The sequence below is a fragment of the Giraffa tippelskirchi genome, chromosome 9 (genome assembly GCF_054371585.1).
Source record: "Giraffa tippelskirchi isolate mGirTip1 chromosome 9, T2T-mGirTip1v1.2.pri, whole genome shotgun sequence".
NCBI classification, from domain to species: Eukaryota; Metazoa; Chordata; class Mammalia; order Artiodactyla; family Giraffidae; genus Giraffa; species Giraffa tippelskirchi.
In genome coordinates, this window is record NC_137283.1 from 51,894,593 (window position 1) to 51,919,744 (window position 25,152).

The window sequence follows — 25,152 nt, forward strand, 5'->3', positions numbered from 1 at the left end:
TGAAGTCCTGCTCTGTGCACGTGTAGCCCACAGTCAAGGATGTGCAGTGAACACAGACATCTGCTCACCCTTAACCACTCCCACACCACCTCCTCTTCTGATTTTCAGGGCAAACCAAGTGTTGACTTCTAATGTCAGCTTCTGCAGATAATTCTTCACTGGAGTTCATCAATAAGCAGGCAAATCACCATGGTAACTAACCACTTCTGCTGAACAGTTGAAAACTCACAGCTGACAATTTAAAGAATAATGCCACTCAGGTTATTACATTTCCAATTAGAGGAAGAGGTCAAACAAAAGAGCTAATTAGGTGACCTTTCCACCAATGCCTATTAGAGTCATCTGACAGGTCCCTGAGGTGACCTGGCATGCCTCCTGGTGATGCAGTCACCCCAACTGTCGGCATGTGGGGGCTCCCACTGCCTGGGCTGTGATAGAAAGCTATGTCCTCAGCTTGCTTCCGTTCAGCCTCTCAATATTACTAGCGTGCTTAAAAGGAGCAAGGCATTATGTTATCAAGTTCTAATGAATAGTTTTCCAAAAGCATATGCTACATTCTGGATAAATTAAAATGGGGAACGTTTTCATTTAAGACATGTCTTTTGAGTGAGAGAACTAGAGGTCATCTAACCATGTGGCACTGGTATGGTGAACTGAAGTACTATAGTTCTAATTCAGCAAAGTTTTGTAGTGATCAGAGGTTATTTATAACTTATGCTTATTTTGCAATATAAAAAGTACAGAATTGGATCTGATCCAAAGTCCATTTCAGTCCAGCACCCTGTGATGTAGCAACCCATGGGCTACGATGGAAAGGTACAACTATCCTACTTATGGTGGCTACCACAGAGTAAGAAGTACCATGACATACCATCAGTAACTCTGCATGATGCCTTTACCTTTTCAGATCCTGCTGACTTCCAGTCTTACGCTAATATAGAGATTACCAAATTGCCACAGGAAATGCCCTTGATTTGTTCTACTCACTTTTCTCTGGAATTTAAAGAAGTGATCACTCAATTCCATATCCTGAAATGTGGTAGGCTCAAAAAAATATCTTGCACAGAGTGGTTCTGGCATACCCAGAATAAGCTATTTCACCCAGGATATTGGTGATTTAGTAAGCAAGCCCCACCTCTCAATGGTTTGTTTTGCCTTGAATTTCTGAAAACATAAAGAGCCAGAGGCAACTTAAAGATCACTTGGTTGCACCCTCTCCTTCTATTGATGAGGAAACTGAACTTCAGGGACTCACACTGGTTTACACTATTAATCAGAGACACAACAAGAGTTAAGAGTCCAAAGCTTTGCTTCCTGCCTTGGCTCACTTTCACTCTGGCCTTCCCGCCTGAAGACCGCCATCTCCTCACTCCTTTAGATGGTCTTCTCTGGACCCTCAGAAATGACATTCTATCTTTCTGGAGGTCTTACTAGAACTACACAGATGAAAATACTTTTTTCCTTTCTAGTTTTATTGCTGATATAGCTGCAGATAAAGATGAATGTTTTTTGGCCTTTATAGCAGTACAGTGATCTGTTGAAAGGTCAGCAAACAGTGGCCTACGATGACCTCCAGGTGCTATTCTTGATTTCCAACTGAAGGATCCAAATCCATCATGCTCTGTGTGAGTGACCCTGAGGTCCATGTGCTTCCTGTCTGCACACCCATGGCTCTAACAGCTCTAACTAGAGTTTACCTCCAACAGTGAGGCTAATATTCAGAAGACCTGCTCACACACAAGCCTTACTGGGGCGCCTCCAGACTGACACTCACCTTTGCATAAGCAGTTGTCTTAACAAACCATTGCCTGAGGTACTTCTGCTCCACCTTTGCTCCAGAACGCCATGAACAGCCATGTTCATCCACCTGCTCATTGGCAAGCACTGTTTGGTCCACCGGGTCCCAGTTAACCAAGGCCTGTTAAAATTCAGGAAACAAAATCATGCAATCTGGTGAGTATACTGAATAGGACCATATGGAGGTCCCTCACATGTGAGAGGGTCTACAAAGGCAGTATCTCTGCTCTGAGACTTAAGGACATCTCCTTGGAGCATCGCTTGGCAAGGAAGCCACTAGCAAGCTGAAAAACCTTATCAGGGCAGGCCTGGGAAGGGAGGCTGTATGCATGTGACTAACTCAAGTTCAGAATCTGCCTGTATAAAAGGATGGACTTGCAGATTGGAAATTTTAGTAAATAGAAGAAAAGAAGAAAAAATAATACCCAGGACTTAGCAGAATTGGGTTATTTTAGGGAAAAAAATAGGTTTATCTTAATAGAAATAGCCAATACTTCCTGAGTGATTACCATGTGCCAGATGCTTCCCTAAGGTTGGCTCTTCTAACCCTCACGACAACCTTTTGAGGTAAGAATATTACTATCCTCAAGTGGCAACCCACTCCAGTGTTCTTGCCTGGAGAATCCCAGGGACGGCAGACCCTGGTGGGCTGCCATCTATGGGGTCGCACAGAGTCGGACACGACTGAGGTGACTTAGCAGCAGCAGCAAGTTGCACAGGAGGAAATTAAGGAACAGAGAGATTAAATAACTTGCCAGAGGTCACACAGTCAGTAAGTAACAGAGACAGCAGGGTAGGAACTCAGGTCTCTAGGAATTGTAAACATTTTTGTGATTTTTTTAAAAAAACTCTGTTTAAATTAAGGTACAACATACAGAGTAATGTGAATAAATCTTAAGTGTACAGCTTGATCTATTTCCACCATCACTCATCAAGACACGGAGCATTCCCAGCACCCCAGAAAATTCTGTTCTGCCTTCTCCCGATCAACATCGGCCCCCCAGAAGGTAACAATATTTTGCGATCTTTCTCCATAGATTTCTGTGACTGATAGAAACTACAGTCTTAACCAGGATGAAGTTTCTCTCCATAGAGTTCTAGTTCGTTTTTACTTTCATTTAAAATACCTCTGCCATTTATATTCATGCCTTTTAAAAAAGCATTTGTTTTTATTTATTTCTTTATTTGGCTGTGCCAGCTCTTAGCTGCCGCACGTGGGATCGCTGTGGCATGCAGGGTCTTTAGCTGTGGCATGTGGGATCTAGGTCCCTGACCAGGGATACAACCCAGGCCCCCAGCACTGGCACCGCCAGGGAAGCCCCCTGCATTCACTCCTTGATGACATTTAGGTACTACTTAGTACAAAGGGGGCAATGAGTACAGAGACTTGTCTGGGCAGTAAAACATATATACTGTGTTTTAAACTATTAATAAATGATTCTAATAAGACATTGTGCTGAATATTGTCCATTTGCCCCTCTAATCCTCTTTCCACCATGTTCCGTGGAGGAAGTTGTTCCCTGTGCCCACATTAACCTGGACCCTTGCCCTCTGACTGGGTTCCACCAGTGAGAGGCCCCCAGCTCCTTCCCACGTGGTGCACAGGCTGGCCTCTCCTACTGCTCCAGCTGCCACTCTCCCAGTTCCAGGAATGGCTCCCCTATGTCGCCCCTGCCACCTGAGGTGGACAAAGGCTTCCTTCTGTTCCTAGTGCCAGGTGCTGGACCACCCCTTGTGGGCTTCCCCGAACTCTGCACAGAATCTGTCTTTTCATTACATTTTCTTCAGTGACTGCTGTCAGGTAGGCCCTCTTTCTTCTGCTGGGACCCTGACTGATCCAAAGACATATCTAAAAATTACATAAAAAGGAGGAATGGAGGAGAGGCTAATTTCTATGAGTTGTGATTTTACAACTAAAAAGTAATATATCCACTGAAAATTTTAAACCTGTAAAGCATAGAGTAGGAGAGGAAAAGACATGCATAGAGTGATTTTTCTCCCCTCTTTCTACAGTCCCCCAAATCCTTGAATCCATAGATAGAGAGAGACAAAATACAGGACAAATGATTGCAGACCTAAAAACTTGAGGTGAATAAGCCAAGGGTGGCTTATTTATCTATTATCATTGCCTGTATTAGGGGTTAGGGGAAGGATACCACTTAAAAGATACAAAGAGAGGGCCATGTACTGTTCAGTAACAAGGACAGCTCCTTCAAGAGCCCCCTGCCCCCCTAAACCCAAAACTAATGCACAAGTAAAACAGTACAAAATATGAAAGGGAGAACAAAAGCCCTATATGCTTTCACCTCTACCTCCTGTCCCCACTGCAAACCTCAGGTGACATGAAGAAGCAAACACTCAACCCTGTGGATTGCAAGAATAGGACAGGACTTGATCTTCTCATCGACATTTCCCACTCAGCCTGGCAGCTCTCAGACTCCAAGTTACAAAATGCAAGGAGGGAGGTGTGCTCCTAAGAGGTTTACACGTTATAATAAAACCCTGCTATCAAATGAAAGACAAATAGAAGCAAAACACAAAAGCAATTTTTCCCCAGTGAAAGTCTTCATGGGGTTGAGGAAAAATACAAAAGGAAATAAAGTTTCCAATCAAAGATGCATTCAAATCAAAGGGACATCCCTGGTGGTCTAGTGGCTAAGAGTCTGTGTTCCCAATGCAGCCGGGGCCTGGGTTCAGTCTCTGGTTAGGAAACTAGATCCCACATACCTCAACTAAGATTTGCTGCAGCCAAATAATAATAATATAAAAAAAGATGCATTCTTATAAGTACTCAGTCTCGTTTCTTCTCAGGACCGTGGTCCATCTCAAGCAAAGAGTTAGAGTTCAGACTTGGCCTTTCTGCAGGTGGTAAACCCATAGGTGGTTAAAATTCAGGGCCTAGAGGGTCCAGGGTGCACAGCATCCATGGCCTCTTGAAGGCCTGGAGTTGACTTCCAAATCTCTTTCTCTGGGTCTCCTCTGTTACGTAATGGTCTCGAACCTACAGCTTCCCTTCAAGCCGTGGCCTGCCTTCTTTCATCTGGCATTCCTGGGTTTTCACATTTTGAACACTTACTTTGATGGATGCCCTGATTTTTAAGCAAGCACAGTCATGCTCCACAGAATACAGTTTATGGACAACTTCACTGAATGTGGTCACTACCTTGGTTAATTATGGTCTCTATCACCTCCGAAGCCAACTCCATGCTCCTTATAGTCAACTAGTCTTATTAGCAAAATACAGCCTATCTCTGTATTTTCCAATCAACTTTAAATCAATACTGAAATCAGTAAAACACCTGCAAAAATGCTGAACTCTAGCTGATTTTTCCCACTGCTTCTCTAACACAAGTTATCTGGCAACATCACAGAATGAGCTGTCATCCTGAAGAAGAGAACTTCCCCAGTTGAACAAGGCTTAAACGCCAAGGTTAACATTTTTTCGGTCTGAGGTATTTGTGGGAAGCTTTCAGAAAGCATTCTAGAAGTGCACGTCACAACACGATTCTACACAAGAAGCAGCCGTGTTCACAGATTCCAGCTTGTACAGTGACTGTGAGTGCCGCATCATTTTCACCCCCTTCCCCTCCCCTTCTTGGCTGTTGGGCTCTTGGAGTCGTGGGAGACCATGGGGTCCACTGGGGATTCTCAAGGCCATTTCATTCTGATTTTTTTTTTAATTTCGTTTTAATTGGAGGATAACTGCTTTACAATGTTGTGCTGGTTTCTGCCGTACAACAACGTGAATCAGCCGTAAGTATACACATATCCCCTCACTTTTGAACCTCCTGCCCACCCCACTCCTGTCCTACCCCTCTAGGCTGTCACAGAGCACTAGGCTGAGCTCCCTGGGTCATACAGCAACTTCCCACTAGCTGTCTATTTTAAATATGGTGATGTATAGCATTGAATCAGCCTGATTTTGAGTTTATCAGCCCTCGTCTCTGCAACACAGCCGCCCTGGTGCCTATCACCCCGGCAGGCCTCCTGTGTCAAAGCTCTCGCCCTTTCCCATCTCACCCTCTGGGCCTCTCTCCGCCTCCCTCCCTGGCCCTCACCCTCTTCGATGGCTGCCAGTCCTAACGGGAGCACACCCTCCATTAGCACGCTTTTGGCTCCTGCCTGGCCCGGCACCACACTTCAGCCTCGGGCTGCTCTCCATCATCCCCTGGCTTCCTTCTCCTCGAGCCCTCCTTCGTGTGACCGGAGACCTTTTCTGGGTATTCAGGTTCCAAAGGCTGGCGAGCCATGCTTTAGGGTATTGATTCTCTCAAGGACTATTAGCTTTTTTCTTCACAAAAGCTCACTTCATTAAGGAACACCACATAGATCTCATTAAAGAATCTAATTCTCAAAATCGATTTTTGCTCTCCATCCAGAGTGGGCCTTAATTTGGACTCGGTCCAGAATGGGGTGGGGGGTGAAAAGTTCCCAAGGCCGCCGCTTGTTGCTTGCACTACCTTCCAGAGACACCAGGGGGCAGAGTGGGAGAGGCTGCCTGTGCACCACGCTTCTTTAAGTAGCTCAGGCTCGTGAATTAGCACTAGCAGCAGCTGCCGCTGAAATCAAGAGTCAAAGACAAATTCACAGATTAAGTGGCGCTCCACAGTTCCCTAGAACGTCCAAGTAGAACACAGCATTATTCTCTCTACTAGCTACGTTCACGGAATATTTTTTAACCAGACAGGTGATATTAATGTTCTCCCAAGAAGAAGTCTCTATATTCATATTTTTGGCTGAAAATATTTTTGTTCCATGAGAGCAAGAACAGATTCACTTCTGCAACGGAAATAAACATTTTGATGGACAGTGCTTGTTGAGAACAAGAGTTAGACTCCAGCTCTGCTTTGTAATGCTCTGCTAAAATACTCTCCCTAAATGTCCATTTATACTTATAGTGGAACTGAATTTAAGGATTAAGGCTATCTTTATGAAAAAAAAAAAAAAGGTTATGACAATGTCATTAGAGGAAAAGTATTAATATGTGAATTATTGTTTTGCCAAATATGCTTTACAAAGTATGCTATATATTTTTTTTAATCAAACTAACTTGCTTATGTTAACTTCAAAAGCTTATATATTGAAATAAACCCCAGGAATAGGAGCTAAGTGTGTCAGTATGTTTTATGGTTTAAAGCCAATTTGAAAATGGCTATCCAATAAAAGGAAATCTACCTGGGAAAAAATACCTTGAATTAGAGATAAGTCTGGTCTTCAAACAATGTACCAAGTGAGCATGTTTACATTCTATTTATGATTTTTTTTCTTAAGATCATGTCATTTAAGTGACTTAAAAGAGCATACCAAAAAAGTTTAAATCAACAACCAGCAATTAAAACACTGTCTTTCTAAATGAACACCCATGACACAATCTACATTGTTTTTCGGTAATACCTTTCCACGGGCAGGTTGCCTCAGAATTAGCCAGGAAGCTTCAAGATTTTTTAACTTTCTGTTTTTCCAATTTAAATGTCATAATGACCCTAGGTAACTACAGGCATGCACAGATGGGCACTTTTTAAGGACGTACTCTGTGCCAGGCACCATCCCAGCCTCTCCACAAGCATTCACCAGTTTAATCCTCATAACCCTCTGAGGCAGGGAGAAGAGGCTTGTGGTAGGCAGAACAATCACATCCCAAAGATGTCCTTGTCCTATGTCACCCAGAACCTGGATGCCCGTGTCACTTGCAACCGGTGAGTATGTTACCTACATGGCAAAAGGATCTTTGAAGATATACGATTAACGAAGGATTTGGAGATGGGGAGATTAACCTGGATTAACCAGATGGGCCCAAAGTAATGAAAAAAGGCTCTTATAGGAGAAAGGAAGGCAGAAGAGTCAGAGTCTGAGTCTGAGGAGATATGACGACGGAAGCACAGTCAGAGAGATTTCGAGATGCTCTGGTTTGGAGGATGGAGAGGGGTCCAGAGTCAAGGATGGGAGAAGCTGGACAAGGCAAGGAAAGAGATTTTCCTCTAGTGCCTTCAGAAAGAAGGCAGCTCTGCCAACATCTTGATTTGTATCCCAGTGAGACCTATTTCATGGACTCTGACCTCAGAAACTGTAAAACAATGAATCTGTGTTGTTCTAAGCGACCCAGTTTGTGGTAATTTGTTACAGCAGCAGCATCAGGAAAGGGCTATAGGCTGTTTCCATGAGAGAAGGAGTCAGAGGGAAGCCTGGGCCGAATTCCCAGGGGTGTGCATATTAGAGGGGGGATGTGTGTGTGTCACGCTGATTTGGAAATAACTGGGGAGAAGAGAGACATCTGGACCCAGGAGAAGGCTGTGCTCATGCAGTGGGGGACCCCCTGGAACCCCTTTCATGTTTAGAAAAGTTACTCAGCTCCTAAGATGGTGCTTATGACTGGCTTTGGCTCCAACCCAATATTGAAGAGGTTAAGCTTCCTACTTGGGTTTGATGTACTTAGAACTGAAGCAGCACTAACAAAGAACGAAGCAAGCGTCCTACGAAGGAATATTACAGTAAATATTCAATATATTCAGAGTCAGCTTAATTATACAACACACAGATACAAAAAATCAAGTGTCTCATAAAGGGCTATCACAGAGCCAAGGGCTCTGTGCAAGAACTGTTTACATGGCTATATTAACGTGTCACCTCTTTCATATCCCATGCATATAAAGAGTAACAAAGCAACTGAGGATAGTTAACACTGGCTAATCTAACTGATGCCATGTACCACTGCTTACACTCTAAAGAACAGTTTTACCTGTGTTTCACCTGCAGGATGTCCTCTGCTTTGCTGTGGTTTTTCACATGCTAGTAACTTTGATTTTTGTCTGTCCTTCCTGCTATCACTTGGGATACACAATGTGGCTGTGATCTCTTAATCCCTCTGCTCAGACCCATGGGTGATTCCAGTGTGGAAACCTGTCTGGCGAACAATTCAGACCCACCTGAGCAGTCTGCCAGGCTGCTCGGTTAGCACCCAACCTGCTGCTGAGAGTGGGAAGCTGATGATTTTCCCACCAGTTCCCTGCCGACACTTTAGCTTCTGAATATTGAATGATGCTGTTAAGAAAACTTATTCCAAAGTTAAAAACAGGCAAAGGAGTTGCTTCTTCAAGGCAAGCTGGAATTGGCTAGCAGAGCCACACTCCCGAGGGATTATCTGATTTTCTAGTGATGTTTACCTTTGTTTGACTCCTTCTTCACTATTAAGTTATTTTATTGGGTTGGCCAAAAAAGTCACTTGGGTTTTTCTGTAAGATGGTATGGAAAAACCTGAATGAACTTTTTGGCCAGCCCAGTACAATTCTGCTAGGGTGCCAAAGAAGAGGTTAACTTACAGAAAATGCAGAGCAACACAAAAGCTTTTTGTCTGAGAGTGACACAAATGGCTCTCAGGCAATGACAATGCAAATGATTTCTGAGTCACAGAAAAGACTCTCCCCAAAACTAGGTTTATGCCTTGTAGGACACTAAGCAGTTTTGATTCTATCAGCAAATACATTTCACATGCCTTTGACTCTATAAATCGTCTTTCCTTGAAATCTCATTTGAACCAGTCTCAACATACCTGGTTCTCTTGCTAATGAATGAGCTGAATAAAATCTATGACACATGTTCATTTTATATTTGTATGTGAGTCATGTTTTTAACTTTTGAAAATTATTCTTTAACAACACAACGATACGTCCAACACAACAACAAGGTCTGTTGCAGTCAGCACCTTGGACAGGTACTTTTGTCTCACCACTCCTCACCTAACCAGCTTCTGGGCATAGGAGCAGCTATGGTGTGTTAATAAATTAAACTGACCCAAGAGGGTCTACAGTGATTAAAGATTAGTATGACTTGACTCCACAAAGTTCTCACTTTCAGTGTATCCCAAATATTAATGGGGACTGAATACTTAAAAAAAAAAATAACAACATTGTATTTTAAACAACCAATATTTTTTAAATATCCTCAGTTTACAGATGAGAGTGGGCTAGGGATTGTATACTTTGTACAGACATTCTCAGTGTGGTTCATAAACCTCTGGGGTCCCAGAGACCACTACAAGGGGTCGGCAGGTCAAAACTTTATTGATAATAATCATAACACAAGGGTAAAACATTCATTCGAAGGGTAAAATAGACCAAAACATTTTAATATAACAAGGGTGCAAAAAGTTCACTGATATTTAGATTCAACATCACAACTGACCTTTAAGAACCCACCACTTGTTGAGTTTTGGTATAGGATTAAAGGAGGACATTCATAATTATCTGAAGTGATTATTACAATACTCCTCCTCTTTTAGCAGGCTTTGTTTATTAGTTCTTCTGGTAGTTACCATTACAATTTATGTGATAAAAGTTTAAGTTTGATTACTACCTTTAGACAATTCTGCTGACCCTCTGCCATGTAATATGAGATATTGAGCACGGTCATACAGCCTTCCTCGCACAAGCCTCCTCTTCTAGTTTCTGCTACCTTTATCTTTCACTTTAATAGCTACATTTCAACTTTAAAAAAATTAGACATAAATCTCTAATTCTCCTTCTATGGCTCCTTGTTATGAAATATGTAGGGATCATCTCTCACTTGCTTCTACTTCTCTTCCCCAATTCCACCTCCTGATTTTTGTTAGCTAGATTACTTTTTATGTTGTCATGGTTTAAGAAAATTCATGTTATCCTGATATTCTAAACTAAGCCTTCTTCATGAGTTGCTATACTGATTCTAAATTTTTTTTAATTGAAAACATAATGAAATTGATACAGCCACTATGGAGAACAGTATGGAGATTCCTTAAAAAACTCGGAATAAAACCACCATATGACCCAGGAATCCCACTACTAGGCATATACCCTAAGGAAATCAAAACTGAAAAAGGCACATGTACCTCGGTGTTCACTGCAGCTCTATTTACAATAGCTAGGACATGGAAGTAACTTAGATGTCCATCGACAGGTGAATGGATAAAGTAGCTATGGTAGATGTATACAATTAAATATTTTCAGCCATAAAAAGAAACACATTCGAGTCAGTCCTAATGAGGTGGATGAACCTAGAATCTGTCATACGAGTGAAGTAAGTCAGAGAGAGAAAAACAAACATCGTATACTAATGCATTAGACATGGAATCTAGAAAGATGGTACTGTTGAACCTATTTGCAGGGCAGCAGTGGAGACACAGACACAGAGAACAGACTTACAAACAGGGCTGAGGAGGGAGGAAGGAGAAGGTAGGCTGTACGAAGACAGTAACATGGAAACATGGAAACATACATTACCGTACATAAAACAGATAGCCAATGGGGATTTGCTGTATGACTCGGGGAACTCAAACCAGGGCCCAATAACAACCTAGAGGGGTGGGACGGGGAGGGAGGCGGGAGGGATGTTCAAGCGGGAGGGGTAAACCTATGGCCGATTCATGTTGATGTTTGGTAGAAACCAACATAATACTGTAAAGCAATTATCCATCAACTAAAAATAAAATACTTTTTAAAAAAAGAAAGAAAAGGAGAGAAAACTGAACAAAAAACCCCATAAAACCATAATGATTAAATGCATATTCTGTTATGATGGGAATGTTTTCTATCTAGACTGTCCAGCACTAGCTAGCATCATCTGAATGTGACTCATATGACTGAGGACCTGAATTTTAATACCGTTTTAATCTTAATTACTTTAAATTTCAATAACCACATGCAGCTAATAGCCATCATCATAGTGGACACTGCAGTTCTAGGCCACACGAGGATACTATTTCTCTCATTTCCCACCATCTACGGCTTATCTTATCATGGGGTTTCCAGGTGGTTCGTGGTAAAGAATCCACCAGCCAATGCAGGAGATGGAGGAGACGCGGGTTCAATCCCTGTGTGGGGAAGATCCCCTGAAGGAGGAAATGGCAGCTCACTCCAGTATTCTTGCCTGGGAAATCCCATGGACAGAGGAGCCTGGTGGGCTATAGTCCATGGGGTCACACATGGATTGGACACAACTTAGTAACTAAACAATAACAACAACAAACTTTAACTTACCTCCTTTTGATAGGCCAGTCCAGCTTCATACAGTTTAATAAAGAGATACTGAGTCCATTTGTAGTAATCTGGTAAACACGTCGTTATTTCCTGCCAAAGAGGGGTAAAACTATGTATGTAATTTTATGTATGTAAACATTCCTTCTCCCAACATACGGATCAGCTTTGCAATTCAATTTTGAAAAGCAATCACTCTGCAAAAATATTTATCAATCATAATATTTTTATCAATTTGTGAAGTAAGGGAAGAAGCAATTTATTCTGGGAAGAGAGATGTTATTGAAATGCCAACCTCCTGCGTAACCTTTCCCAGGGCCTATTTAATGATGAGAAACTCAATAAGTCTTCTGCATGGCCCCATGCATGCAAGTAACAGCTGAATTACACTATACAGACTTGAGTACTCCCCTTTCTGTCAGCATAAACATATTTGGGGGCCATGGAGCTAATTCATAAATGTAGTTCATTTTGGAAGCAATCACAAAATTCAAGAGGAATATTTGCTAGTTTCGGTACGATCCTCACTGGAAAACAAACCTGTGTTTCTAGATACAACTGGGACTTGATAGCTCTTTTAGACTCATTATATTCCATTTATCCCATTATGTGAATCTCTCTGGAGTCTACTTAGAAAGACCCATTAAAAACGTTATCAAATACTGTTAATAAACTTAGTGAAAAACCACCTGGCTTGTATTTCCAAGCTTAAATCGAACGTTCCCAAAATGTATTTTCTGTCCTGAGAACACATGTGCTATAGAATCTGTAAAATCAGGTTGCTAATTAACCAGCTGATAAGGTTTAATTAATTAATTAACCAATAAGGTTTGCAGTTGAGGAAGTCAACTAAGCATAGAAACCTCTACATCATCACACTGTCTCCCTTCTAGGGCTCTTCTTTCACTGCAAAGGAGAGCAAACACAGAAATGGATGTAGGGCAGGGGACGTTCCAGATGGTTCATTTGTCATGGGCGACTGACAGAAGGCATACTTCTATCAAAAGAGCAATTGATCCAGTCTTTCTCCAGATGAGTGAATAAGGAGAGATTTTAAAGCCCAGGAAAGGTGTCGGGAGCCAGCTCACGAGATCCCACTCATGGCAAGGTCATGAGGAAGAGGACTGATCCAAGCACGGCTTCTCAGGCCTCAGGGATTCTCGGAAGGGTGCCTCAGCACTCACCTTAAAGATGATATCTGTCTTTCTGATGTTAGCTATAATAAACCTCTTCTTATTTTCTGACTTAGACAAAAGGCCTTTTCCTGATTCTCTTCTAAAATAGATCAATCTGAAACCTCAATTGACAAGGCCCCTGAATGGTAACACCCTAATAAAATTATCTAGGACACAGAGTATACTAATCCAAATTCCTCTTGCTAGCATATTAGTTTGTTTAATAAATGTACCTGTGCCTTTGGAGCTAGTGTGTATGACTGCTCTTTAACAATAAACAACATTGAGAGCCACCACACAGAAAGCCCCAATGGGCACAGAGCCCTTCGTAGGAAAAAAGGCTTATTAGGAAATATAAAAAATATTGCTTTATGAAATTGTTACTTAGTTTATATTTACTCACTATGTTTTTGCTCTTAACGTATTTAGCCTATATAATGAAAGCATAATAGGTAGAGATTTATATAAATAGAAGTTTAGCTTTAATACAAATAATAAGACAATTGTTGATTTAACTGATGATTCTTACTTAGAGCTGACCTTCAGCTTGCTGTTCTATGACTTTATGGAACCACATTCTTTTCTGTTAAGCTCAAGGCGTAGGATAGATTACTGAAAACAGGTTTTACCTTGAAACTTTCTATTGATGAATTCTTTCCTGCTGTGCCTGATACAAGTGTTCTGACTGATCAACCCTTATCAATAGGAGAGTCACAAGATGTTAGCTGGCCCCCAGGCCAGAAGATGATGTAAACAAAATGAACTAAGATATGCAAACGATGTCGGTAAGGGTCAACACTGTTGACCCATTAAGCTGATTTGGTATGACTCTCTATACTTTACATTTGTTTCTATGTATCACTAAAAATATAAAAGCTGTCTTAAAAAACAATAAAGTCGGGAGACACTTGGAAACACCGAGACTCCCTGTGTCTTCTCATTCGCATCGCCGATGCCGTCCATCCTGAGGGAACCCCTGGACCTGCTGGAGCTGGACTCCGGCAGAAAGGAGGGTAAGAGTAGCAGGTAAACGCCTACTGTCCCCCATGGGTGATGGTTCTCATGTAAGATTCCTGGGTCGTTTTTTATGTTGTTTTGTAACAATAGCAGAGTAATAACTATCAGAAAACAAATAACTCTGATCACAGGTTCCACTCGCCCGTACAAGGCAGGGAGTGAATAGCCAGCCAGTCTAACAACTCTGCCCACACTGTAGCTCGTCCCTGCCAACGCCGGAGCCACACACACACACAGGCTACACCAGCTCCCGAGGCTCCACGGACATCGAGTCTGAAGGGCATAGGACACAAAGTACTTCAATGACACAAGAATCAGACCAGCACAGTGTGGGTGGGCTCACTCCCCCAAATCTCCAAATTCATCCTCATCCCATCATATTTTCCTCACCAGCCAGCGCCCCCCCACCCCCCTCACCCCCACCCCCGCCACCGCCGCAAACTTGGGGCAGAACTCATTTTCCTGATAAGCAACTTAAGAACTTCCATTTCTAACAAAACCCAGGGCAGGGGCTATGTTTGGTCTGTTTCATTTTGCTCATCATGTATGCTCAGGTCTCAAAACAGCAAGGCACCCCCAAACTGATGTGGAGCAAAACTAAATAGATATAGGAATGTCAAATTAAATTTGTATCCCTCATGGAAGTTTCATAAACTGAACTCAAATTACACAGGTCCACAGGATGAACTGGAATAGGAAACAGGGTGGGGGTAAGGGGAAGGTGGTAGAAATATTCCCAGACCCTGTTAGGGTAGGTATGCTTTTTAAAATTGTTATCCATTAAAGGTCTAAAGAAACAGGTGAAGCAAATATGACAAAATAATGACAACTGTTAAATCTAGTGACTGGGCTCTTTTCTCTGTTTTTCTGTATATTTAAATTTTTCAAAAAAAAAAATCAAAATACTCCTAATGAATATGTGTATGTAGGCATGTATATACATATATATTTCCTCGGCCCTTGGATCTGCTTTCATAGATAAAGAGTAAAAATTACATAGCCATGGAACAGCATGATAATCTTCCCTTAGGTTTGTGGTTTGGAAAACTGCTTTTATCTACAACAGAAAAAAAAGATGATAGATCTAGTCAGGGGGGAAAAATGATCATTATCCAACCAAATATTAGGCTACTTTCAGTTAGATGGGTGACGCAGACTGCGTTGTCTTGGGAAGTGTCAGCTTCAAGGTGAGACGGGGGTAGGAGGCATGAACCCCTCCTTCCATTCTGCCTTCAAACTTCCATTCTGCCCTCCTCCTGTTTCATACATATTGCATTTCTACACATGTCATTTGAAGAAAAAAAATCACATCCGCTGCTAACAGTACAGCCTGAAAACCACGGCTTCAGGACAGACATTCTCATCCCAGCAGAACTGCCTCAACACGTGGCTGCCTCACTGGCACTGTCTCCCCTCCTGAGATGTTGGAGCCTCCTGCCTAGAGGAGGTTGGGGATGTCCTGGGGACAGGAACGTCGCCCCTGCCCATTTATTCCCACCTGCCCAGCACGACCCTCAGTACTGTCACTCCATGAAGAAATGCCCGGGTGGATGTCCAGTCTTACAGGAACCATACTAAGTGTGGTGGCCGGGGGACACCCTGCTTGGAAATGCATTTCTTGAAACACTCACAGAACCTTTCTGGAACCTCCCTCCCTCTGATTTGTTGACTTGAAGGGAACAAAAAGCCAAGAAAATCCAAACAGCTACTTTCTAGTCTTCTAATTCCTCATCTCAGTAAAAATCATCCAAGGTATCTTTCTGAAATTAAACTGCTTAAAAGCTTTAACTGTAGTTAACTGGCTAGAAAATGAGACTCCTTTCCCATGTTTTGGGAACTAGTTATTTGAAACCCAGCCCTGCAGACGAAGGTCTTCTGGGGTGTCAGCATCCACAGAGATGTGAAAAGGCTTCCTGCCTCTTCCTGGAGCAGGGAGTCTCAATGGGGACACTTTTGCTCCCCAGGTAACGACTGGAGACAGGCAGCATGTGACAACTGTGATGGGGACGGGGCTGGGGGACGTGTTAACGGCATCTACTGGGTGGAGGCCAGGGATGCTGCTGAAACCCTACAGAGCACAAGACAGCCCCTTGAACAGAAAATCATCCAGCCTCAAGCGTCAATAACACCACGGTGAGAAACCCTACTTGAAGGATTTCGATCTTCTTAGCTTGAGACTGTAACCACAGACGGATTAAGAGGAATGAGCAAGCAGTTCTCTGGAGGGCAGTCCATAAACGCGATCAGATGTCCCTGGCAAAAGTAGAAACGGGACTAAGCTAGCTTAGGTTTCCGTCTCCCACTGGGGTGACCCCATCTCCGTTGAGCACATAGCACAGTGCAGGTGGGGGTGCTGCTCGCTGGGGCCACTGGCCCTTCTGCCAATGCTGAGACCAGGCAGAGGGGAGGCCTGGCAAGTGTGGGGAGCCGGCAGATACCGGTCTGAAACTGTTAGGCATGCATGATGCTACTCACGGGGAAGGAGTGACTGACTTTACCATCTAAAATTTAAATCATTCAATATGCCTCCGAGTAGCTGTCTGACTTGGGAAAATCGGTAAAAAATTCATGTAATAAATTTCCCATTTTGAAGTTAGAGAGGCACACGGTTGTTCATGATGCAACATCAATTTATCCCCACCTGTGAAAGAGATGTTGAACGGACAGATGTTTAAAGGTCACCCACTGGAATCCAGCCCACAGCACCCAAACGTCCAGGCCCAGCCCTGCCTGTCCTCTGAAGGGGAGCCTCTGTCTGGGGGTAGGGATTCCTATCCCCAAGCTGTGGATGGCACCAGCTCGGAAATACGCCTTCTCCGCGAGACCACTGGGGCCCTCACAAGAGGGCTGTTCCCTGTGTCCCAAGTCCCTTTTCTCTCCTATGCCTTTCTTGCTCTGCTTTCCAAATAAGCCCACCCCCCATGCAAAAGCATCCTTGTTTTTAAAACAAAAAGTCAAGCAATTCAAAGTTATAGCTTTGAAAGCAATGGCAATTCAGCTATACTCCACATATATCTATATAAAGATGTCAACTTTTATAACCCCTGGGCTCTGGAAAGTGCAATCCAGCTGCCAAGAGACCAAATTTATGCATCCAGAATCTCAACAAGTCTCATTCTGCCATGCTGCAGTTTTTACATTCAGCGATACCTGGCTTTTAGCATTAGAAATATTTTGCACATTCACAGCCAAACCCGAGGCCCAGCGGAGACAGTGACACTTCCTCAACACAAGCAAGGATCAAAACGTCCTCCCTTGAGGCCGGCCACCCACACCTCAGTGACTGCACAGATCAATAACCCAGCCGGCCTTGCCGGGACTGCCCTGCACACGGTGACTCGACCACAGCCGGAGAAGCCTGAGTCCCAGAGGCCCACCGGACTGTTTCGGAGAGGAAAACAGTGCTTGGTCTGTGAAGGTGACCAACTCCCGTGGACCTCAGGCTGACCTTCCTTGCTCCAGGAAAAGAGGGAGAGAGAGAGAGTGAGCCGGGGACAGTCCCCTCAGCAGCCCTGTGACTGGGTTCCGGTCCTTGCGCCATCGCCAGCACTGTGGCCACAGTCAAGTGTCCGTGTCCAGGGGAGAGGGGTGACGAGGCCCATCAGAGGGGCCTCGGGACAAATGTGATGATACATGCGAAGCACACACGGGCCACAAGTGAGGGATCGCTGGTGCTGCTCCCCTCGCTTGACTCAGAGTGTGTCGTGAAGGAGTGAGGCCAGCTCCGTCACCACACCCCTCTCAGAGGCGGCTGATGCCCTCGTCCGACTGCTGGATGGGGCGGGAGGGAGAGGAGAGGGCTTGGGTCAGAAGAATCTGCCCTCACCATCCCTTACCAAATACTGGCTTTCGGACTGTAAAGAGATTGTGTTCATGATGGAGAGACCAAACCATGGGACCCAGACAGGGAAATCCGCACAAGATTGCTCCCAGCCACCTTCGGCGGCAATGCCCGCCTCAGGGGGAGGCAGAGAGGTCACCTCCGACCCCCTCTTCAGCTCCGGCAGGACTCAGTTGGGTCTGTGTTTCTTGATTCCACTGCACTTTTTACAGTGATGGGTCCCAGATCACAGAACTACTAACGTCACTCGAGGCCACCGTGCATGCAATTTGCATTGCAAACCTCACAGTGTTTAGGTCAGCTCTCAGGATTGAAGAAAATGAAACAAACCAAACCAGAGGCAACATGTTCATCAAGTCAGTCGTTGGACGGCCCCGTACACGGGAAAATAAACACAGTAAGAAGGGTGAGCAACCGCCAGGTGTCAGAGTTTCTGGCAACAAGGCATCATCTCCCCGCTCCTCACTCTCACCAGAGCCTTCTGCCTCCACAACAACCAACCTTGTAAACAGAGGAGATGTGGGTACTCACATACCTCTTCTGTGCATTTTTGTCACTTGCCCTTTACTGCAACGGATCAAAAGGAAATGGGTGGTAATGGCCTTGCCTTTCATTCCTTCCACCTTCTTGAGTTCTGAAGGGGAGGGGTTGTGAAAGCTCAGCACAGCTTAAAGGCTAGGGAAACCAGCCTCAGGCAGGATTCATACTGTGCCGCTTAGGAATTAAATATATAGCCTGCATCAGATGCTCCTCGCTGGTGGTGGTTCAAGGTTCCCGTCCACAGCTCAGTGCACATGCTGAGTTGGAAGAAGGAGGGGTGGGGGTGGGGGGGTGCTCACGAGAAAAATCTGCCAGAGGAGGACGTGTACGACCACCCCCACGCGGAGTCCGCTAAACTTAGTGCTGGCTCTCAACACTTGGTTGCACCTTGAAGAGGAGCTTTAAAGGTTACTGGTGCCCAGGTTTCCCCACACCACCAGAAACTTCATGTGCTGCCAGGGCTGAGAACTACTGCAAAGAGGTTCTTCCCAAATACATCCCCCTCCCAAATACTGGCTAAGTGTTTGGGCCTGTCCTGCCCTTGTGTCTTCATAAACTGAATTTAATGAACTGGTCTTCGACAGAAGCTAAGGGCACAATTTAGTCCATCCGAGATTTCTCACAAGCCCCTCCCCACCCGCAAACAGTGTTCTGTGTTAAGAAGGGTCTCCCCAGGAGCCTGCCTGGATTCAAATCCTCCCTGTGTTCTGCAGCCCCGCCCCAACACAGATTCTCTTCATCCTTGCGGTCAATCTCCACTCTGCCTTCACAAGACAAACAGAAGAAAATACCAAGAAATAATCACTTGAAGCCCACCTCCATCCAACAGACACAAAAACCTGGTTAGGTAACTACCTGTGCTCTGTGATCAGCTGTTTAAAAATACCTGACTGTCTGACAGCTCAGCCTTCTTCCCAGAGGAGGCATGGTTCTGGAAGGGAAGCTTCAGAAAACCCACAGAGGGCCAGTGGGCTGGCCCTCCCCTGCGGCTTCACGGGAAAAGGAGGGAGGAGGATGGCTAACTTCTCACTTAGAGGCTCCTGAAGGGTCTTCAGGCAGGACAGGGGCAGAGAGAGCGGAGGCGGAGTGCTCACTCAGCCGGGACTTGGAGACTTAATTAGCAAGTGTAACAGGACACATTAGTACATTAGACACAGTAGTACTCTGTGCTCCCAAACTGCTCCTCCTGCTCTCCGCTCCCCTCCTCTCCCGTCCCACATCTCTTGAGGGGGCTGCAGCTGCAAAGCAGGGGCCATGAGAGCTGCTTTACAGGAGGAAACCCCACCCTGGGGGGAGGGAGTGGCCCGCCAGAAGCAGCCCCGCTCTGGGTGGCGGAAACAGCTGGAACCCAGGACTCTGGGCTCAGAGGGGCACCAGGCAGCAAGACAGCACCTTGGTAAGTACAGCCGGGCTGTGCCCAGACTGACTCACATGTATGCCCCAAGGAGGTCTAGGTAGATCAGGAAGAAGCAACAGGTCAGAGCACTCCTAGATAAAGGAATACCATGGTGAGTATTCTTTTAGGAATAACAACACTCAGTCCCAGGAGGCTCAGTGGGAAAGAATCTCCCTGCAATGCAAGAGATGCAGGTTTGATCCTGGGTCAGAAGATCCCCTGGAGAAGGAAATGGCAACCCTCTCCAGTATTCTTGCCTGGAATATCCCATGGACACAGGAGACTGGTGGGCTACAGGACATGAGGTCACAAAAAGTCAGACACAACTGAGCATGCATGCACAGACAAATATCCTGGGATCACAAAGGGGCATCCACACGGCCACCTGCAAAGCCCCCAGACAACCTAGTATGTATCGTATGACCAATTCCGACAAGCCAGGCTCCAAAGGGCAGGACGTGGTCTAAATGCAGAACCACCGCGGAATATAACGGGGGAGGCTGGCTCACCGTCCACAATTCCGGGGGAAGAGGCCTAAGCAGGCCTACTCACTTTCTGAGCTGCTGTTACAAGACTGTAAAGGGCCAGGTAGACACCTCTGCCTGTGAGTAATGAGCAAGAGTGGTAGTGTACTTGGCAAACACTTAGCACACAGAGGAGAGGACAATGGGGATACCAGGGGCCCCACAGGTGTGTAAGAATCATCCGGCTCCCTTCCCCACAGGGTGGGGGTGGGTCCGTCTGCTGCCCAGGCCACAAAGGCATGGTAGAGCGGCCTAGTGCTCCATGCCAAGCATATCCCCATCTTTTAGGACCCAACAGACTTCTTGGCTCTGTTATTTAAGTCCCCAAGTTCTATTCACCTTCCTAAACAGGCTGTTGGCAGGTGAAGGGCAGTGGATGGAAGGAGTGAAGGACAGGCAGGCTGAAGACTGGGGTTGGAACACTGGTCAGTCCGTAGGTCTGCTGTGGACTCGCCAGTGACCCTGGACAACGACTCATCTCTCTGGGCCTCACGTTTCTCATCTGGAAAATGGGATGCATAACTGCTATGAGGATCCAGGAATCTGGAGAGGGTCAGCCTGCCTTTCCAACACTGGCCCAGTAGGTATACATGGCAGATGCTCAATAAATCTTCATTAAAGCAACAAATACATCAAAATTCAGGACATCAAGTGTCACCAGAGTAAACAAAAAAAAGAGAGAGAGAGAAAAAAATAAAGCTTTGAGACAGAGCCCTTGAAAGTTTTCTTAAATATAACAGGTTTTTAAAAGAGTAGAATGTCTTTCTCTTGGAACCAGTCTGGCTTATTCATATTAAATGTTGTCAAGTATGGGTTCACATGAGAAATGCCACTCCAATTTATACTGAACAGAGTGTTCTAAGAAACCTGTGTGCAGAGACTTCAAACCTCTAAAGGCAAATGAAGAACCACATATATCTCCATTAGCAACTTCTACAAAATCAAAAACAAATGATGGCTTTTCAAAAGGAGACACGCTTGAGATTAGTTTCTCAGCTCCATGGTATAACACTGGTTCAGAATTCTGTGTTTCTCCCCATTTAATCCATCAAGGAGAAAACATTCATGAAGGGTCTACAATTACCCTGTCCTTATCCGGAGAGACTTGAACAACAACCGGCTATAGTGATAGAAGATGGAGGTTCCAAGAACAAAAAGAAGGGAATTTTCATCCAGCTCAGGGCCCTGTTTGCTCACTCACTCATTGAATTACGCCACAGACATTTATTGAGTGCTGACTGCATGTGGGCTCTGGGTCAGAGAATCTGAAGATTCGAGCCACCTACATTAAACTTTTTCACAGTCTCTCTTTCCTTAAGCAGTTTCTCTGAACTGTTGTTCCCATTCCTAGCCCATTATTCCCATTTGTCTCTGAGAGAAAAGAGGCAATCCATCACCCCCTCACCTCCCATGGGCACTCCAGGGCTGAGACCTCTCTCCCACCTCTCCTGGTTCTGCTTTATTCCATTCCATTTGCATCTCTCCCAACAACTCTTTGCCACCCACAGACCCAGCCAGGGGTCCCTGTCACAGACCACATGGCCACTGCTTCCTCCCTCCTAAACTATCTGTTAGTCCCCACCCACTGGAAAAGACCCTGATGCTGGGAAAGAGAAGGTAGAAGAAAAAGAGGGTCGCAGAGGACTAGATGGTTGGATGGCGTCACCGACTCAATGGACATGAGTTTGAGCAAACTTGGGGAGATGGTGAAGGATGGGGAAGCCTGGCGTGCTGCAGTCCATGGGGTCACAAAGAGTCGGACACGACTTAGTGACTGAACAACAACGACTGCCACTGCCCAGGCTTCTTCAGCCTCACTGCCCCTCTCACCTTGGCCCCATCCTTTCATCCCTCTTCCTTCAACCATCTGTTAAATTCCATCCTGGCTGAATTTCTGCCTGTGGCCTCCCTTACCTTCCTGGTTCTCCTCCTTTTTTGCAGAGCTGAGGGAACAGGTGTTAATATCAGGGTAATTAATTAATCATGAACCTAACATTTGTCTAAGAACTCATTTGTATGTAATTATGTTTCTTCATCTCAGGACTAACTTTAGCCTGAAAATGAGCATTTAATGAAAACTGAAAAAGACAAATGCTAGACACTCTGCTTTTACAGAGCATGCATTTTATTCTTGAAGGTCTTGTTTTTCAAATCTAGGGCTACAGCTGAATTTTCGTCATTTGAAAGGTTCATGTTCTACGCGCTCTCGAAGCCAATTTAGAGAAGGAGCATTAAGGAAAAGGAAATCATGGTCTTTGCAGTTTTGAAGACAGCTCACACTGTCTTTCTGAGCTAAAATCAGGCTGACCAGTAGACTCCTCTTTTGCTATTTTCCTGGCCATTATTTTTTGAGCATTGTCATTTTTATGGTAACCTAAAAGCTGTCTCCTGCTACAAATAGCACAAGTTTCTGTAAACTATCCATAATCGGACAAGAAGCAACAATTTGCCTAATTGCTGGGTAACTGTTCTTTGCCAGCTGACAAGAATTTCATCAAGGCAGTCAGACAATAGGGACAGCTTTTCTAACTAGACAGCTGGGAATGGAAAACCCTCCATTCAACCACAGATGAGATGAATGGGTGTGAGCTGCAATTTGTTATCAGTCTACTTGGGCAGAAGCCAGTATTTCAACTATCCATGCCAAACCAGCTCTCTACCATTGTTTCATTTTTCCTGGGAGGAAAAGAACATTAATTTTATCTGCAACTCACTTGAAAATTTCAGGATCAACAGGGCAGTGTCCTCTGAAAGATATTTTTGAGAAGTGAGTTCTCTAGGTTTCCTGAATAATGAGAAGGCTATGTGTTAGAGACGGGCATGGGTCCAGATGAAGAGGAAATACCAATTCATCAATTCCTTGGATGCAAAACGTGACAGTGGTGCCCAAGATGAGCTGTTTCGCTGCCTGCGAGCTCTATAAAAGCAACGAGTAGTAGAAACCCATCACAGCCTGAAAGATGTCATATGTGACACAATGTAGCCCAATGATGTTTAAGGGAAGGACTAGGGGCAGGGAAGTGCAGATCAGAATCTCACAGGAAGAAGGGGGGATTTAAAACTATATATGCCATCTTCTTCTGGGAAGATGGAACGGATGAATTTTTCCCTGTTCTTTCCACTAAGTACAGCTAAAAACCTTGAATGTTATATATATATATATATATGTATGTATGTATGTATGTATATATGTATGTATGTATAAAGCAAACACAGACTTGGATAAATTGACAAGAGAAGGCAGGCTAATTAGAGACCTCAGCACCTGAGGAATGACACAGTGGTGAGTTTCACAGGTTTTCTTTATGCCTCATAAGTCCCAGAATTGGAGCTAAAGAAGCCAATAATCCAGAAATGCCAAGGAGTACAGACAAAAAAATAAGAAGAAGAAAGAAAAGTCCGTTTTCTTTAGCCGAAGTACCATAGAGATAGCCTAACAAGAGAGAAAATTTAGACAAGTACTGCTCTACCCTAGTCAACACCACAGAAAAAAAATGACAGCCCTATCCCCACCAGGAAGTGGTTAGTAGACAGTCTAGACTTACAAGCCTGGGGGACCAAAAATAAGGGAGCCCAGTCTCTCTGCGTTAGGGCGGTGTCCGAGGAGGTGGAGTGGAAAACTGGGCTCTCCTACTCCTGCTGGACATCAGGCTTTTATATACAGGACAGATAAGTAACAAGGTCCTACTGCATAGCACAGAGAAACTACATTCTATATCCTATGACAAACCATAAAGGAAGAGAATATATATAAAAAGAGAAGGCATATATATATACATATATGTATATACGTGTGTGTGTGTGTGTGTGTGTGTGTATATATAATTAAATCACTTCTCTGGCAGCAGAAACTAACACAACATTGTAAATCAACTGAAATAAAAATAAAATCCAAGTTAATATAGGGAAAAAAAAACCCTCGGCAGTGTCAGTGGAGACCACAAGGGTGGGGGAAAGGGGTCTGGACTTCGACCCCAACCAGCAATAATGAGATGCCCCTCCGTCTCTCTGATGGGCCAGTGTCAGAGGAGTTCAAATAGAGAGTCAAGGAGTTCATTCTTGCTCCATAAAAACTCATGAACAGGAAGATTTGATGAGCCTCTGGGATGGTGACATGCAGGAAGGTGGCCCATCCCAGTTCACTGAGACAGAAGATTCTGTGCTTGAGACCCTCCTGGGCCCCATCCCATGTACTTCTTCATCTGGCTGTTCATCTTGATGTCCTTGGTAATAAATTGGTACTCTAATAAGTAGCAGACTGCTTTCCTGAATTCTGTGAAATTCGTGAACTTGCTAGCAAATTAATCAAGGAGGGGTTGTGGAAACCTCTGACTTAGAGTCAGCTGGTCAGAAGCCGAGGTAACAACCTGGACTTGTGAGTGGAATAAGAAGTAGAGGCAGGGGGACTGTCTCGTAGGGCTAAGAGTGTAACCTGTGGGGTCTGACACCATCTTCACGCAGCCAGTGTCAGAACTGAGTTACATTAGAGGACTCACATCTGGCGTCAGACGTGAGGCTGGTGTCACAGAGACACAGGACACACAGGAGTGTGGTTTTCCTCTAGAGAAGTCATACAGAGAACATTCTCTGATCATAATGCTGAGTTTAAAAATGTCGAGTTTAAGAAGCTAGACACAAAAGAACACATATAGGTGAGCCAATTTATGTAACTACGAAAAACACTGGTAGGTGGTGAAACTGAAAACAAGGCAGCGATGACCATAAATGTCAGAACAGTAGTTCCATATGATGTTGGCAGTGGGGAGAGATGGAGCTGTGATTGGAAAAGGGCCCCCGAAGAGCTTCTGGGTGCTGCAAAGTTTTATTTCTTAACCTAGGTTACACTTCCAACAAAGTG

General features: G+C 44.5%; 1 protein-coding gene across 24 annotated transcripts in view; it reads right to left on the reverse strand.

The window, feature by feature from the left end:
* LARS2 (leucyl-tRNA synthetase 2, mitochondrial) overlaps positions 1-25,152 on the reverse strand; it is a 259,716-nt gene that overhangs the window by 78,566 nt on the left and 155,998 nt on the right. For 23 of the 24 annotated variants that reach the window (XR_014064288.1, XR_014064286.1, XR_014064287.1 and 20 more), the window contains 2 exons: positions 11,805-11,894; positions 1,775-1,918 (listed from right to left, as the gene is read on the reverse strand). Coding sequence is in view for 21 of the 24 variants with exons in the window: in XM_081526044.1 (XP_081382170.1) it covers positions 1,775-1,918; positions 11,805-11,894 (234 nt within the window). In the remaining 3 variants the exon portion in view is untranslated. The remainder of the gene's footprint in view (positions 1-1,774; positions 1,919-11,804; positions 11,895-25,152) is intronic. The other variant, XM_081526047.1, reaches the window with a different exon arrangement.